The 13,653-nt window shown below is 42.2% G+C and overlaps 1 gene segment (V, D, J or C); it reads right to left on the bottom strand.

Annotated features, from left to right (window-relative positions):
• Positions 1 to 4,038: 4,038 nt before the first annotated feature.
• LOC110316508 lies at positions 4,039 to 13,418 on the bottom strand. The segment is given in 2 exon segments: positions 9,282 to 9,668; positions 9,770 to 9,861. Coding segments are annotated over 2 exon segments (342 nt in total).
• Positions 13,419 to 13,653: the final 235 nt, after the last annotated feature.

Here is a 13,653-nt window from a genome sequence, read left to right as displayed (position 1 = left end):
TGTGTGGGAGGACCCTGCTGACACTGAGAACCCTGAATAGTCAGATTCTGAAGGGTTTATCTCACCTGAGGAAGTAGTACCCTAAGCGTCACCCCTTGAAATAATGCTTTTTTCACGTAAAGAAATTAATCCCTCAGAGTCTGCTGCAGATGAACCTCACTTGGGTCCTCGATCCACAGGTTAAACTTGGGTTCATATGGTTACAGGCGAGCAAGGAGTTGGCACAGATGGGTGACAAACAGACATGGATACAAGGGAGTGTGTGTATCTGAATATAATTTGTCAAATCGAGCATCAGACTTTTAATACAGAAGAAAATAGGGAAGTTAGGTGACACATCAGCCAAGGTATAACGAGGTTACCAGAGGCTTAATGACTCTTACACAAAACAGAGGAATGCAAGCATAAAGACTGGCAGGAACTGGGCAATAAAACAACNNAGACAAAGTCAGCTCTATCTAAGGTCAGCTATATTCTTAGAAGCCAGGTATGAGGTCTTTACATTCCAGGGGCAAGGGCTTTCACACCCAAACCCTAGTTCTAATTAGGGAGTTTTGCTCTAGCTAACCTTCTCATGAATAATGCAATATTCTAGCTCCTCCTCAAACCACAGCCTTATCTACTTCCTAAACCATTATACATTCCTGTATATGGGAGTGACTTGGCTTTTATTCTAAGTGATTGTGAGGGGGAACTTTCTACTAATAAGTAATGTAGTCTGCTATACATAACTACAATAAGAATTCTAAACTTACTTTGCTAAACTTGCGAACTCTATGTAGTCTGCTATACATAACTACAATAAGAATTCTAAACTTACTTTGCTAAACTTGCAAACTCTAAACTTCTATCTCTATGTAGTAGAATGTAATGCCTGATTTCTTTCAGTATCTCTCTTACAATACTAGAGGCAATTCTGAATGTCCTTGAATAGGTAACATTCTTGCTGAATTCCAAGCCCAGGGTTGGCTCAAGGACTACCTAGGGCATTGGTGAAGGCCAGGAAGCAAAGTTCAATTTTGCTTAGGTATTTGGCAAGTCATTGCTTGGAGGCACCTATAATAAAACAATACTGAAAGAAGGACAAGGACAAGTTTGGAGCATTTATTATCCAGGATTCCATGGTTCTAGAAGACTAAGTTTTCGTGAACTTTTCACCTCGGGACTGTGTCCAGGCCCGTCACGCGAGTCACTACTGGAGTGGGTGTCGCAAGAGTCTGATAAACCAGCAGTGATTTTCTCTGAAGAAAATGCTGGGCAAGACAATACTGATGTCCCTCAAGTCCCACCAATAGTTTCCTCTAGACCTATTACCAGACTTAAGGCAAAGCAGGCCCCTAGAGGGGAGGTAAAATGTGTAGTCTATGAGGAAATTCACTACAGTACAAAGGAGCTTAATGAGTTTGCTAATTCATTCAAGCAAAAGTCTGGGGAATGTGTGGGAATGGATTTTAAGGGTGTGGGATAACGGTGGAAGGAACATAAAACTAGATTAGGCTGAGCTTATTGATTTGGACCCTCTGAGTGGAGATTCTAGTTTTAATATAGAAGTTACCATAGTTAAATAAAAAAAAGTGTTAGAAGTTTTTTTTTTGAAAGGTTGGCTGAAGCATTTATCAAAAGATGGCCTACTGAAAAGAAGTTGGGGATGCCTGATATCCCTTGGCTTAGTGTTGAGGAACAGATTTTAAGGCTCAGAGAAATTTCAATGCTAGAGTGGAAAAGTTGTGTAAAACCTAATGGAAATGCTGAGAAGATATGCCCTTCACAAATCCTAGACACAAACTGGTGAGAGGGGCACCAGCACAATTGAAGAGTTTGTTCTTGTCCTTTTCCTTGTGCCAGACCTTAGGGTTGGAGATGCTGCTGCTCAATTGGATGAATTAAATGCAATGGTTTTAGTTGTGCCCCAAGGTAGCAAGGACCAGGTAGAAGCACTGTATCGACAGAGGCAAGGTGATCATAGTTACTATAATGGACATGGTAGACAAAACAACATCTATAATGACCTAGCCTATAATGGTCAGCACAGGAGAGGTGAAATTTATAAAGACATGACTCGTAAGGACCTTTGGTACAGGCTAATCAATTATGGTGTTTCCAGGCATGAAGTAGATAGGAAGCCTATTACATATCTGTTTGATCTGTATAAGCAGAAAAATTCTCCAGTGAAAGGAAGGCTACACTGGATCATGGCAAAAAGGCAATCTTGGCCAGTGAATTAATTTCCAGGCTTGAGCCAGTTTGTAGACACAGAACCCCTTGAATGAAGTGGTGGCCAGGTTCCCCCAAGGAAGGATCTTGATAAGACATCTAAAAGTTTTGCTGTTAGCCTTTCTCCAATTATTCCCCAGAGGGGCCTATGGCCTTTTACATGGGTAACTGTACACTGGGGGAAAGGAAATAATCAGACTTTCTGGGGCCTATTGGATATTGGTTCTGAATTTACACTGATCCCGGGAGATAACTAGAAACATTGTGGCCCTCCAGTTAAAGTAGGGGCTTATGGAGAACCGGTGATTAGTGCGTTTTTTGACTGATATCTGACTCACAGTAGATCCAGTAGATCCCTGAACACATTCTGTGGTCATTTCCCCAGTTTCAGAATGTATAAGTGGGATAGATATACTTAGAAATTGGCAGAATTCTCACATTGGTTCCCTTCACTCCCTACAAAGAGATGTAACCAATGGTCATGTAACCCATAACAGAGTTCTCCGTGCTAATGAGGTATCTAGAGGCCCTGGGGTTAGTCAATAAGCTTCTCTTCTCAGACATTTTTAATCTCCTGTCCACCCTTAGGAGGTGGTATACATCCACTTTTCACAACAAACACTCAATAAACAGTTTGGAACCATAGAATGTCTCTCTCATTAAGAACCACAGTGGGGAGCATGGAAAAACCCTTCGTCTACAGAGTTGCACCACCTAAGTCTCCTGCAGAAGACCCCTCTGCTACTGGACTCATTTTCTCAGCAGAGCTAAGCCAGAGATCCCCTCCCCACAGACCCCAGGCCTGTTGTCTTCAGCCTACAGGCCCTCTTCCTTCTGGACACCACACAGTTTCCAGCAGCAACTGGACACCTGGAAATCAGGGAACCTCCACTTCAGCCTCAGCCTATGCTGTTTCTCCCTTGGTCTGAGGCCCGCAACTTAGGCTATATTCTCCCACCTCTTGAGCAGTACCTTGGCATCCACAAGTACCACAAGTCCAATACCCAATGATGGCATAGGGTAAATACAGTCTAGTGCTCAGCATTTCTTCTGCACAGGTGAGTTCCCACACCCCTGGGATGGAGCCGAGCGCCTCCATTTCACCCTGCATTCCCACACCCAAGCAGTGAGGCAGAAAGCGAGACCACAGACCCCCTGCTTTTTCTGATGTCCAGTGAAAAGCTAGATCCCAAAGGCTCTGAGCATGACGGTTTAAAATTATGAAGCTAAAGAAATAGATGTTGGCAAGGGTAAGGCGGGTAGTATGAAGAGGGTGCAAGCTTCCAGCTGGATGAGTGGGAGCATACCACTGCAGTTGCTACTTGTAGGATTCAGAGAAAGAATCTGTGCAGAGGTAGCGCTTGGATCAGAGCTAAAGTTTAAGACTAGCTAAAAGTAGAGGAAAAGAAGATCAGAAACCAGACAAGGTGGCATACACAGTATCAGAAATACAGAACTACTGAAGGCTACTGAACCACTGAGTGAATATATATATATATATATATATATATATATATATATATATATATATGAATACTACATTTTTCAAAATCTCTGGGATCCTTTCTCAGAAGCTCAGTCTCTGACTTCTCAAGATTTAGTGCTGCTAAGACCTGGTAGCAACAACACTGGAGAAGAGGTTTGGGGTGGCAGGACCTAAAAGTATGTGGAATAGGATGCCTCTCTCAGCAAAATGTCCCACTTTCTAGCCCTGTGGTGAATCTAACTCTGTAGCAAGGTGGGTTTTTGGTTTGTTTGTTTGTTTGTTTGTTTGTTTGTTTTGTTTTTTGTTTTTGTTTTTGTAAATTATCATTTGAAATGTTTCATTTTCTAGCTGGTTTATTTTCTCCCACAATTATAAAAATCATTTAAGAACTGATACCCACAAGTACTTATCTTTACATCTGTTGACAGCCGAGCCGTGTACAATTAAGGAAACACCACCTCTAAACATGAGCCTGGCATATAGGGCTACAACATGGGTTGACTTGTAAGGTAGTGTTATAGTTTGCAACATCTGTTTTGGTTTCTACATGAAATCTTCAATGCAGCCCTCAGTTGCCCCACAGCTTCCTGAACGTGTAGGTTTGTGTACAGAGAGCTAATGAGCCTGCAGGGCTGTGTCTTGGCTGCTGGCACAAAAATATATAGCTGAGTCTTCTGGATCCACAGCGGATACATGTAGGAGTAGCTGGGAGCTGTCTGGGCATTCAGGTGAAAACCGACTGGGCACCGTCTCATTCCGAATCAATTGTTTATTATTGTAGAGAAACATGAGCTCTGGGGGCTTCTTAGCGCTTTGTTTATACCAGTACATAGCATTATGTCCCAGATGTTGCTCACATTTCAAAGACTTATTTGCTCTCCCCATGATTAGATATCTTGGTGACTGCATAATTTTAGTGTTCGTGAATGCTGGAAGGAGAAAAGGACAAAATTCAGACACAACACAGGTGAAAAGTTTGCAGCTTCAGCAAAAAGGCAGTTGGAGCTAGGAGCCTGTTGAATCTGAGACTCACCTGTTTCCACAAGACACAGGGAAACATAGAGGAGAAGCCTACAGCTCATGGCAGAACCAGGCTCCAGACGGGTATTGTGTAGCTATGATACCCTGGGTGAGAATTAGCTCTATTCTGCATGGCCCTGATTGGTGGTTTTATCTATGAAGTCACTATCTCTCTTGGCATCAAGAGATGTTTCTTTTCCCCCTTTAACTGTCAACTGAATTCACTGGGCTGGGAGGGATAAAAAATAAATGCTTAAAAATATGTCAAAACATTTTACCCTCATGGGTATTTCTAGAAGTTACTCCCATTCTTGTCGCTTTACTCTAAGCCTGAAGATCTTCCCCACCACCATCTCTAACATAGCCCACTTCTTCTTGGAAAGCTCCCCTTCCTTCCTTCTCAGTTTCAAGAAATACCACCCTCAAAGTGTTGCTTCATGCCCCCAGATTGATGACCCAGCTTTGTGGAAGCAGCTTGATGATTAGGTGATTCTGAATGCCTAGACATCATTTGAAGTGTATAGCAGTGGTGTCATCTAGGAGCCAGACACTGGTCAGTCCACTAAAGGGAGCATACCATGGATAAGACAGCCTGTGTGCATGTTGTTTAAGGAATAGAGCTTGCCTAGGCATAGAGAAAATACACTGTACATAAGATGCTAAGAGAAACATCATTTGATGTTCGACCAAAAGAAAATCAATTAGAAACTGATGCCAGTGTGCTACAGTCTTTCCAGTAGGGACAAGCACCAACAGGCCCCAAAAACCTGAGCGCTGTCCCGAGGCAAAAGTTCAAGGAAACTCAGTCTCCTGGAATGGTGGCATCCTCCATGTTCTTCCCCGGAACTGCTACATTCTTTCCAGTAGTGACAAGCGCCAACAGGCCCCAAAAACCTGGGCGCTGTCCNGAGGCAAAAGTTCAAGGAAACTCAGTCTCCTGGAATGGTGGCATTTTGTATAACGAATGTTCCAATGTCCTTGCTTTAGTTGGGAAAACAGATCCATGTGCTTTCCCTTAATACATAGCCATATCAGATTCTGGGTAGTCAGCCCTTGAGCTGACCCTTGGGTCTAGGCAGCTAGTCACTGCCCTACATAGGAATTTATCACTCTCTAGGAAGAAGGAAGTTTGTGATCTAAAAAGGCACCAGGGTAGATACTTAGAACCACAGGTAGCTGAGTTACACCCATACACTAGCATTACAATGGCCTAGGGGGAAGGTAGACTAAAGGATCTATGGCAAGATCTTGAAGCCCTTGCCCCCAGCTACTGACTTTGAACTGTCTTTAGGTGGAGCTGTTTTTGATCCCAGCTGTTAACATTGAATGTTATCCCAGTTGGTTCCTGCCAGCCCTTCCAGGTTTGCATTCCTCTGTTTTGTGTACTTACTTCCCTATTTTCTCCTGTATAAATGGTCTGATGCTCAGTTTGACAATTTGCATTCAGATACCACACTCTCTTGTGTCCGTGTCTGTTTGTCACCCCTCATTCGCTGAATCCTCGCTCACCTGCAACCAGAGACCCGTTCCCCGCAGATCAGGGACCCCAGAAAAGTCCGTCTGCGGCACCAGTGTTTTTGAGATGTTTACAACCTAGTCTTCGAATGTTTATGTTGTTTACAATTAAAGTGTTTAGAATGTTTGTGATCTAAGCTCCTGGATAAGGAGTCCAGAAGCCTGAGATTCCCTTCTTTTTTATTTTTATTAGATATTTTCTTTACATTTCAAATGTTATCACCTTTCCTTTTTTCCCCTCTGAAAACCCCCAATCCCATTCTCCTTCCCCCTGCTCACCAACCCACCCACTCCTGCTTCCCTATCCTGGCATACATTGAGGCATAGAACCTTCACAGGACCTGTCCTTCCATTGATGTCCGACAAGGCCATCCTTTGCTACTACATATGTGGCTGGAGCCATGGGTCCCTCCACTTCTTTCCCATTCTCCAGTGGCTCACCTTGCCCATGCCCACCTTCAGATACATCGATAGACCACAGCTCCACCCTGTGGCCAAAGTGGCCCATTTATATACACAATTAAGTCTCACTGATTTCTGCTATGCAGAAATTGGCAGTGTCTATTTTTACATAGCACAGAGTAAAATGGATATTAACTATGCAGCTCATATCGAGTTTATGGACTAAATTAGTTTATTCCATCTTCAGTGACCAGTGATTGAGAGCAGGAAACAAAATACTATGTTCATCTACAGATTAGCAGGACAATTAAGAGTATTCATAGATAACAACTATAAAATAAAATTCTAATACATTTAAGGATGTCATTTGTTTTGTAGCATTTAAATCATTTCCTATGTATAGTACAATTTATCATCTATACAACCAGAGAAACTGGGATGGAATATCCCCAGTTCTGTCCATTTTTGCAATGTCAGAAATGGAACTAGCCTCATCATGATGTCCCATGGCCTTCCAATGGAGATGAACTGGGGTGGTCCACTGTGGTAACTTCTATTCCCTTGAATAAAATGTATATTCACTTTACCACTTAGCCATCAGACATTATCTTTATTCCAACTTATTTTTATGAAAGTCTTGAGTCTTTGTTTTTAGTCTAGGAAATGTAAGGATACTAATAAACACAGTAAAATGATCCGCAATCCCTAAATAAGTTGGAGTATTCACTTACTGCTGTGCTTATACTGAAAAATTACCATAATGCATGGTGCTTGAAGGTAAAAAAAAAAATTCTAATACAGATAGATCTTGGGGCACATAGAAGTGCAAAGTAGACCCAAAAATCTGAGTAAAGACATTTTTGAAGAGGGAGAACACTATTCAGTTTGTGCATGCAGGGGATGGGCTACCCGAAGCCTGAGTGGAGAATAGTCTAGAAGGCTGGAGAGCTGAGAAGGGTTTTCAGCAGACACTTAGGGATAGAAAACTCCAGGATTCAACCCCAGTACATGGGAGAGACATTGATAAGTAAGCACACTTCAACTTCAATGGAAAGTCTGCTTACTGGCAATAATAGCTACGTGCTAGGGTTACCTAATAGTGAGAACGATGCTGAACTTGACCCTTCACAATGCATTCAAACACTAGGATAAAACTGGACTTCTATAAGAAGTAAGTCACTCAGAGCATCCACGCTGCATCACTAACAGCAGTGCACATCAACTGCTTTATACCTTGTCTTTCAGGATATTCATGTGAGTTTTACCCACCTAGACCATACCACCGTTGTATTGTACCAAATACAAACTTGATCATATGTTAAGGAGACCCTGCAGGTGGTGGCAGCAGGCAGAAAATCGAGCTACAAGGAAGTGAAAATAAAAACTTGATTCAGATTGACTTTGTCAAACTGGATCAAACTTCAAGGAGTCTGATGCCAGTTGGTTTATTCATAAAAAATATAGCACAGTATAGTCTGGAAAAAGTACACAGGAAGCAAAATTATAATGAATCTTCACTCATGGTACATGCCATTTCTTTCAGGAAGATGGGTTCTAGACAGAGGCTACCTATACTAGCTTAAGAGCACAAAGAAGAATCTGGCCTGGTCTCAGTCACACAGATAGCATATGGGCTATTATTAACAAATATCTGGTCCTGGTTGTGGAAGCATGGAGAAGCCTCTGGCTATGTAGATAGTGTAAGGGTCGATTAGACTATTAGGTATCTCTGGTCCTGGTTGGGAGAGATTGGGGGAGCCCTATGGCTGTATAGGTAGTGTCAGGGTCATTTAGATTAGTAGCTACCTCCAGTCCTGGTTGTAGAAGTTTAATCCAACTTGGCCTAACAGGCAACGCCAATCACCAGGCTGTTAATTATCTCTAATCCCACCTTTCTCAATGGAAGAACAGGCTTTATGCCCATTCCTTTGAGAGGACAATTGTGTGTGCTTAACATTCCTGGTTGTTCTAGAGATCGATGGGTGCAAGCTCCATTTGTGAAGTGCTTCCAACAGTATGATTTCACATCAGTAGGCTCAACAATTAACTAGTGCATGGACATTTCCAGCTAAAGACCTTATGTCTCCCAAACTATCCTCCAGCATTCACTGCTGTCTGGTTTTGGAGAAGGTTAAAAGATGACAGTATAGTGATAAAATTGTATTAGTAGATGAGAAGAGATCCTGAGTGTATAAGCCTGATTCAAGTGATTTCTCCTTCATCTTTTCTTTCCTAGTTTACCTGTGGCCATGGGCTTCCCCAGATGACCCTTTTCTTAAAACCGAAACTCAGTGATAATCTGAATTTCCTGTGGAGGCTTAGAATCAGTTACTTTGCCCTATCCTTTAGGATCATATTCCTTGATATTTGTAGAAACCATCTGCCTTTAATCCTTATGTCATAGGCAACACACACAGCCAAAATTAACAAGCAGTGCCTTCTCTCACCAGTTAAAAATTCCAAGGTCTTTCATTGTTGGCAAAGCTTAGCTACTTGGGTGACTATGATGTGAACTACCATTCTGTCTAATCTGTAGAATTCTGTGAGACTCATCTGTGCATAAAACACAGAACTGGTTCACCTCATGTATTATCATAGAAGGCTGGACTTCAGACTGAAATACCATTCAAAAGCTCTGGGGGCACGGAGCCTCAGGTGTGGGTTAGCACTTGGCTTGCACTGCTTCCTGGCTGGCTGGGTTTGTGCACAGGGAAAGAGTGACTGTGCACAACTGTGTCTTAGCTGCTGGCACAGAGATACACAGCAGAGTCATCTGGCACCACAGACTTGATGCGAAGATTCAAATGAGCTTTATCTGAAGACTGAGGTGAGAAGCGCCTTGGAACTGTTTCGTTTACAATGAGTTGCTTATTATTGTAGCTGAACATAATCTTCAGCAATTTCTTAGAGTCTTGCTTGTACCAGTACATAACATCGTGGCCCAGAGTCTGCTCACAATTGAAAGACACTTCATTTCCCACCTGTGTGACACGATAGTTTGGAGTCTGGAAAACAGCCATCTCCAAGGGGCCTGTGAAAAGATAACCAGAATTCAGTAAAATTCCAGAAGTAGTCATTCTCAAAGGACTCAAACAGGATCATGTCTCCTGGCCTAGGAACTCAACTACTCACCTACTCCCAAGAGGCAGAAGGCGACACAGCTTAGGAGCCTACAGCCCATAGTTGGGTCAAGGCAGGGCAAATAAGTCCTACCTACTACAGCTATCAGACCAGGTGGTAGGTTCCACTGTAGATGACATGTGATTTGTCTGTCTGTCACCACAGCCAGAAAGGTGCTTGATTCAAAAATACACATGGGAGGGGGTGGAGGCAGGAGGGAGGAAGGAAGAGAAGAGAGAAAGGGCAAGAAAAAGAGAGAGACAAAGACAGAAACAGACTGAGTAAGACAAAGACATGGAGAGAGAGAGAGAGACAGAGTGACACAAGAGACATAGACAGAGAGAGAGACAAACAGAACAATCTTGGTAATACCACCCAACAGTAAACCCAGGTGGTACATGTGTGTTTTACTGGACACAGAACGAACACAAGACTACATCAGTAAAAGAAATAAGAACACAAGCCTTCCTGGAAGGACAATGAGACTTACTTGTTTAAGACATTAAATGCCAACAGAGTGAAAAGCAAGAAGAAAATAATCACATACTTAGGATATTAATATTCTGAAAGGAGTAAAAAGAATTGAATACAGGTGTGGGTCTTAACTCCTATAATCCCAGCACTCGGAAGGCTAAGACAGGAAGATTGCTGAGTTCAAGGTCAACCTGGGCCATGAAGTGAGTACTAAGTCAGCCAGAGTTCAAGAACAAAACCAAATTTAGAAAATATGTAGATTACCTGTGGATCATACAGGTCCTGTTATAGGGAAATCAGCAATTCATTCTTAAGCACCCTATTTTCTCATCTGCAAAACAGTGAGCTAAAGTCAATAATTTAAAAATTCTGTGATCATTCATTGGTGCCCTTAGCACATAGTGTTTTGTTACTTCACAAAGCTTACATGTGAAGTGTTTCAAAGGAGAAAGCAAGAGGTACAAAAAGAGAAAGAAGGAGAAAAAAAAGAGAAAGGAAGACAGGGAGGGGGGAAGTAAGAGAAAGAGGGTGGGAAAGGGGAGAGAGAAAGTTTGGTGGAGAAACCAAGGTAGAGAGAGGGGGGGAGGGAGGGAGGGAGGGAGGGAGGAAGGAAGGAAGGAAGGAAGGAAGGAAGGAAGGAAGGAAGGAAGGAAGGAAGGAAGGAAGGAAGGAAGGAAGGAAGGAAGGGAGGGAGGGAGGAAGATAATAAGAAAAAATAGAAAACAAGGAAGAGGTGGGAGGGGGGAACATTGTAAGGGGCAGGTCACAATGGTAATCATGACTGTGCAAGAACAGTGAGAATTCTTGAAGCTGATTTAAAGTAATTATCTATCCTATTTTCTGTAAATATTCTTGATGCAATCAGGTGAGCAGTGTTTAGAAATGATGCTGAAAGGACCCTGACCCAAGGACACTTTCCTTACAGGAAGCGATGTTAGTTAGAAATAGTTAAATATTTTTTAAAAAATTAAAAAAAAAGAATGTTGTTAGTTTTGCCTGAAGGATAGGCAGAATCAAATATTGACGTAGATTTTACTTCCTGACAGCTCTAGCCAAGCCGGAGAGAGGGCAGCCTTACCGAGAACCCAGAGCTGACTCTGCCATCCCTAACAAGGGCCGGACTTCAGTAAGGAAAGCAAAGGGGATTGAAAACGAAGCAATTTTAGCTTGGCTGTCACCTAAAAATAGAACTATCTAGAAGCACTGGGCTGGAGAAGAACCAGAGAAAGCAGGAAGTGGACTGACTGGCAGCCAGGGTCTTATTTTTGCCACTGAGTCTGAATTTAGCTTTCTTTAAGCTCCTTCTATCTGGCCACGCTGAAGAGTGTGTGTCTCAGTGGGAGAAGCGTACGTGTTCATCTGTTTTATATATGAAATCGTCCACCTTGGACCAAAACTCCCACTGTTGCTTCTGCCTTGAGTGATTTCCATCAGAAGAAATCCCCTGAGAAATCAGGGGACAATGCCCTGGCAGATCGTGGTGAAGAGAGAGTCTCACAGCTGGCCCTGAAACCTGTGGTTAGTGTGGCACAGGAACCCATGGAGATGTCATTGTCACAAGTGTTCCACCTCTCTGTGCTCAGATGGTTTCTCACATCTCCTACAGAACAAGGAGCAAGGCAGCCTGGTTCTGTTCTGCTCAGTGCAGGGAATGTTACAGTGCCACTGACCCAGAAAAGAATGATCAACACTCTCCCTGGCAAAAAACCATAAAAGTCAACATACACACTAATTAATGTTATCTTGAGTCAGGAGGTTTATCAACCAGTTTTCCAAGTAAAAATTCTGAGAGCAAGCCAAAGGAGACATTGCATTATAGGCCTTTTCCCACTTACCTTTACCAATCATCGGTTGTTTTGCCTATTTAACTATTGGATTCTCATCCAAACTCTTACAACAATTACACATGTTATCGGTACTATTGCACTGATCCCTCAGTATTCAGTCTAGTTTCTTAAAAAGAGCAGTTAACAAAATTTATTTGTAACAATATGATATACACTATTGGGAGAGAGTTGTAGATACTTTAATTGAGTGCTCAAGAGAACAATCCCAAGAGATTCCATGCACTAAATTATAGCTCCTCACTATTAAATTTTCATTTTGATGATAGATATGCATGTGTTTGCCTTTTCTGGTGTTCATAACTCTCAGAGGATTTTGAAAGCAGCTCATGACACAGAAAGCGAGTTAGATTTTAGCCTAGAAAATTGAGTTGGCAATCTTCAGTGTATTTCTTTGTTTTGTTCTAAGATGAGCTACATAGATAACCTTTGCAGAAAAGTGGATCATTTTCCAGTTAAGTGATTTGGCTAGACTCTCACTTTGTGCCATATGGTGGAAGAGAGACAGAAGCATGGGTAGGTTTATCCCGGAACTTCCTTTCTGCTACCGAGCAACTGCGCACAGAAAGTGCAATTTTATGACATCCTAGGATTTCCACAAATCAAGGGAAATTCCAAATTCATTAAAAGTGAGATCAAGTCTTGAGTTAAAACACATTGTCTTAGACCTATGCTCTGGGTGACAGTCAATGCCCCCTGCTTTTCTATATTCGGGTAATTTGATAGCATCAAAAAAGTCTGCATTAGGGCAGTCGTGTTTCCAGGGTATTTGTAGATAGAGACAGAAGTTGAAAATAGAGTCCAAATGGGACTGTGCTCTTGATACCTTCTGAAGCTGTTGCTATTTTAATAGAACACATGCCCAGAGGAAGTATTATTGTGTAAATATAGTTCTCCGAGTATGGAGAGGCTCACCCAGAAGAACAGCCACAGGATATTGCTCGTCTAATTCCTTGATGGTATGAATGGAAATTCATTGAGGGAAAAAGAAATGAGATTCTTGGTCTCTTTTGTCCTAACTAGTAGATCTTGTCACTGGTTGTTCAAAAGTCATAAGGAACCCCGGGTCTGCAGCATTCACTGCCGGTCATAGGAGCTCACATCATGCAAGATTGGACCAGACGAGAACTGACTGAGTTAGAGCATAAACCCATCTCCTAGAGCTTCATATATTGCTTTCAAAGATGTATTCTCTACCTGCGCCTACCTGTGGGTTCTCAGTTCTTGTTTCTCCAACTCCTTTCTAATTCCATGCAGGTACACATAACAGAAGTCAGTCAGACCATTTGATGGAACTTCAGTGCAGAAAGAGGTCTGTGTTTAGCCATTCACCTGACAGCACTGGTTCACAGCCTCTGCAGACCACACTTTTCCATGCTATAAATAAGTCAAAGTTTCTCTTAACCCTCTCTCAAACAGTGAATTCTTTTAGGTCTTCCTTTGAAATCGGAATCTCAGAGCCACAGCTCCCCCTTGTGGCCAGTGAAATGAAAAGCATTCTTTTTTATTTTTATTTATTTATTTATTTTTATTATTTTCTTTATTTACATTACAAATGCTATCCAGAAAGTTCCCTAT

The sequence above is a fragment of the Mus pahari genome, chromosome 2 (genome assembly GCF_900095145.1).
Source record: "Mus pahari chromosome 2, PAHARI_EIJ_v1.1, whole genome shotgun sequence".
Classification (NCBI taxonomy): domain Eukaryota; kingdom Metazoa; phylum Chordata; class Mammalia; order Rodentia; family Muridae; genus Mus; species Mus pahari.
This window is presented reverse-complemented; position numbering and strand designations above follow the sequence as displayed.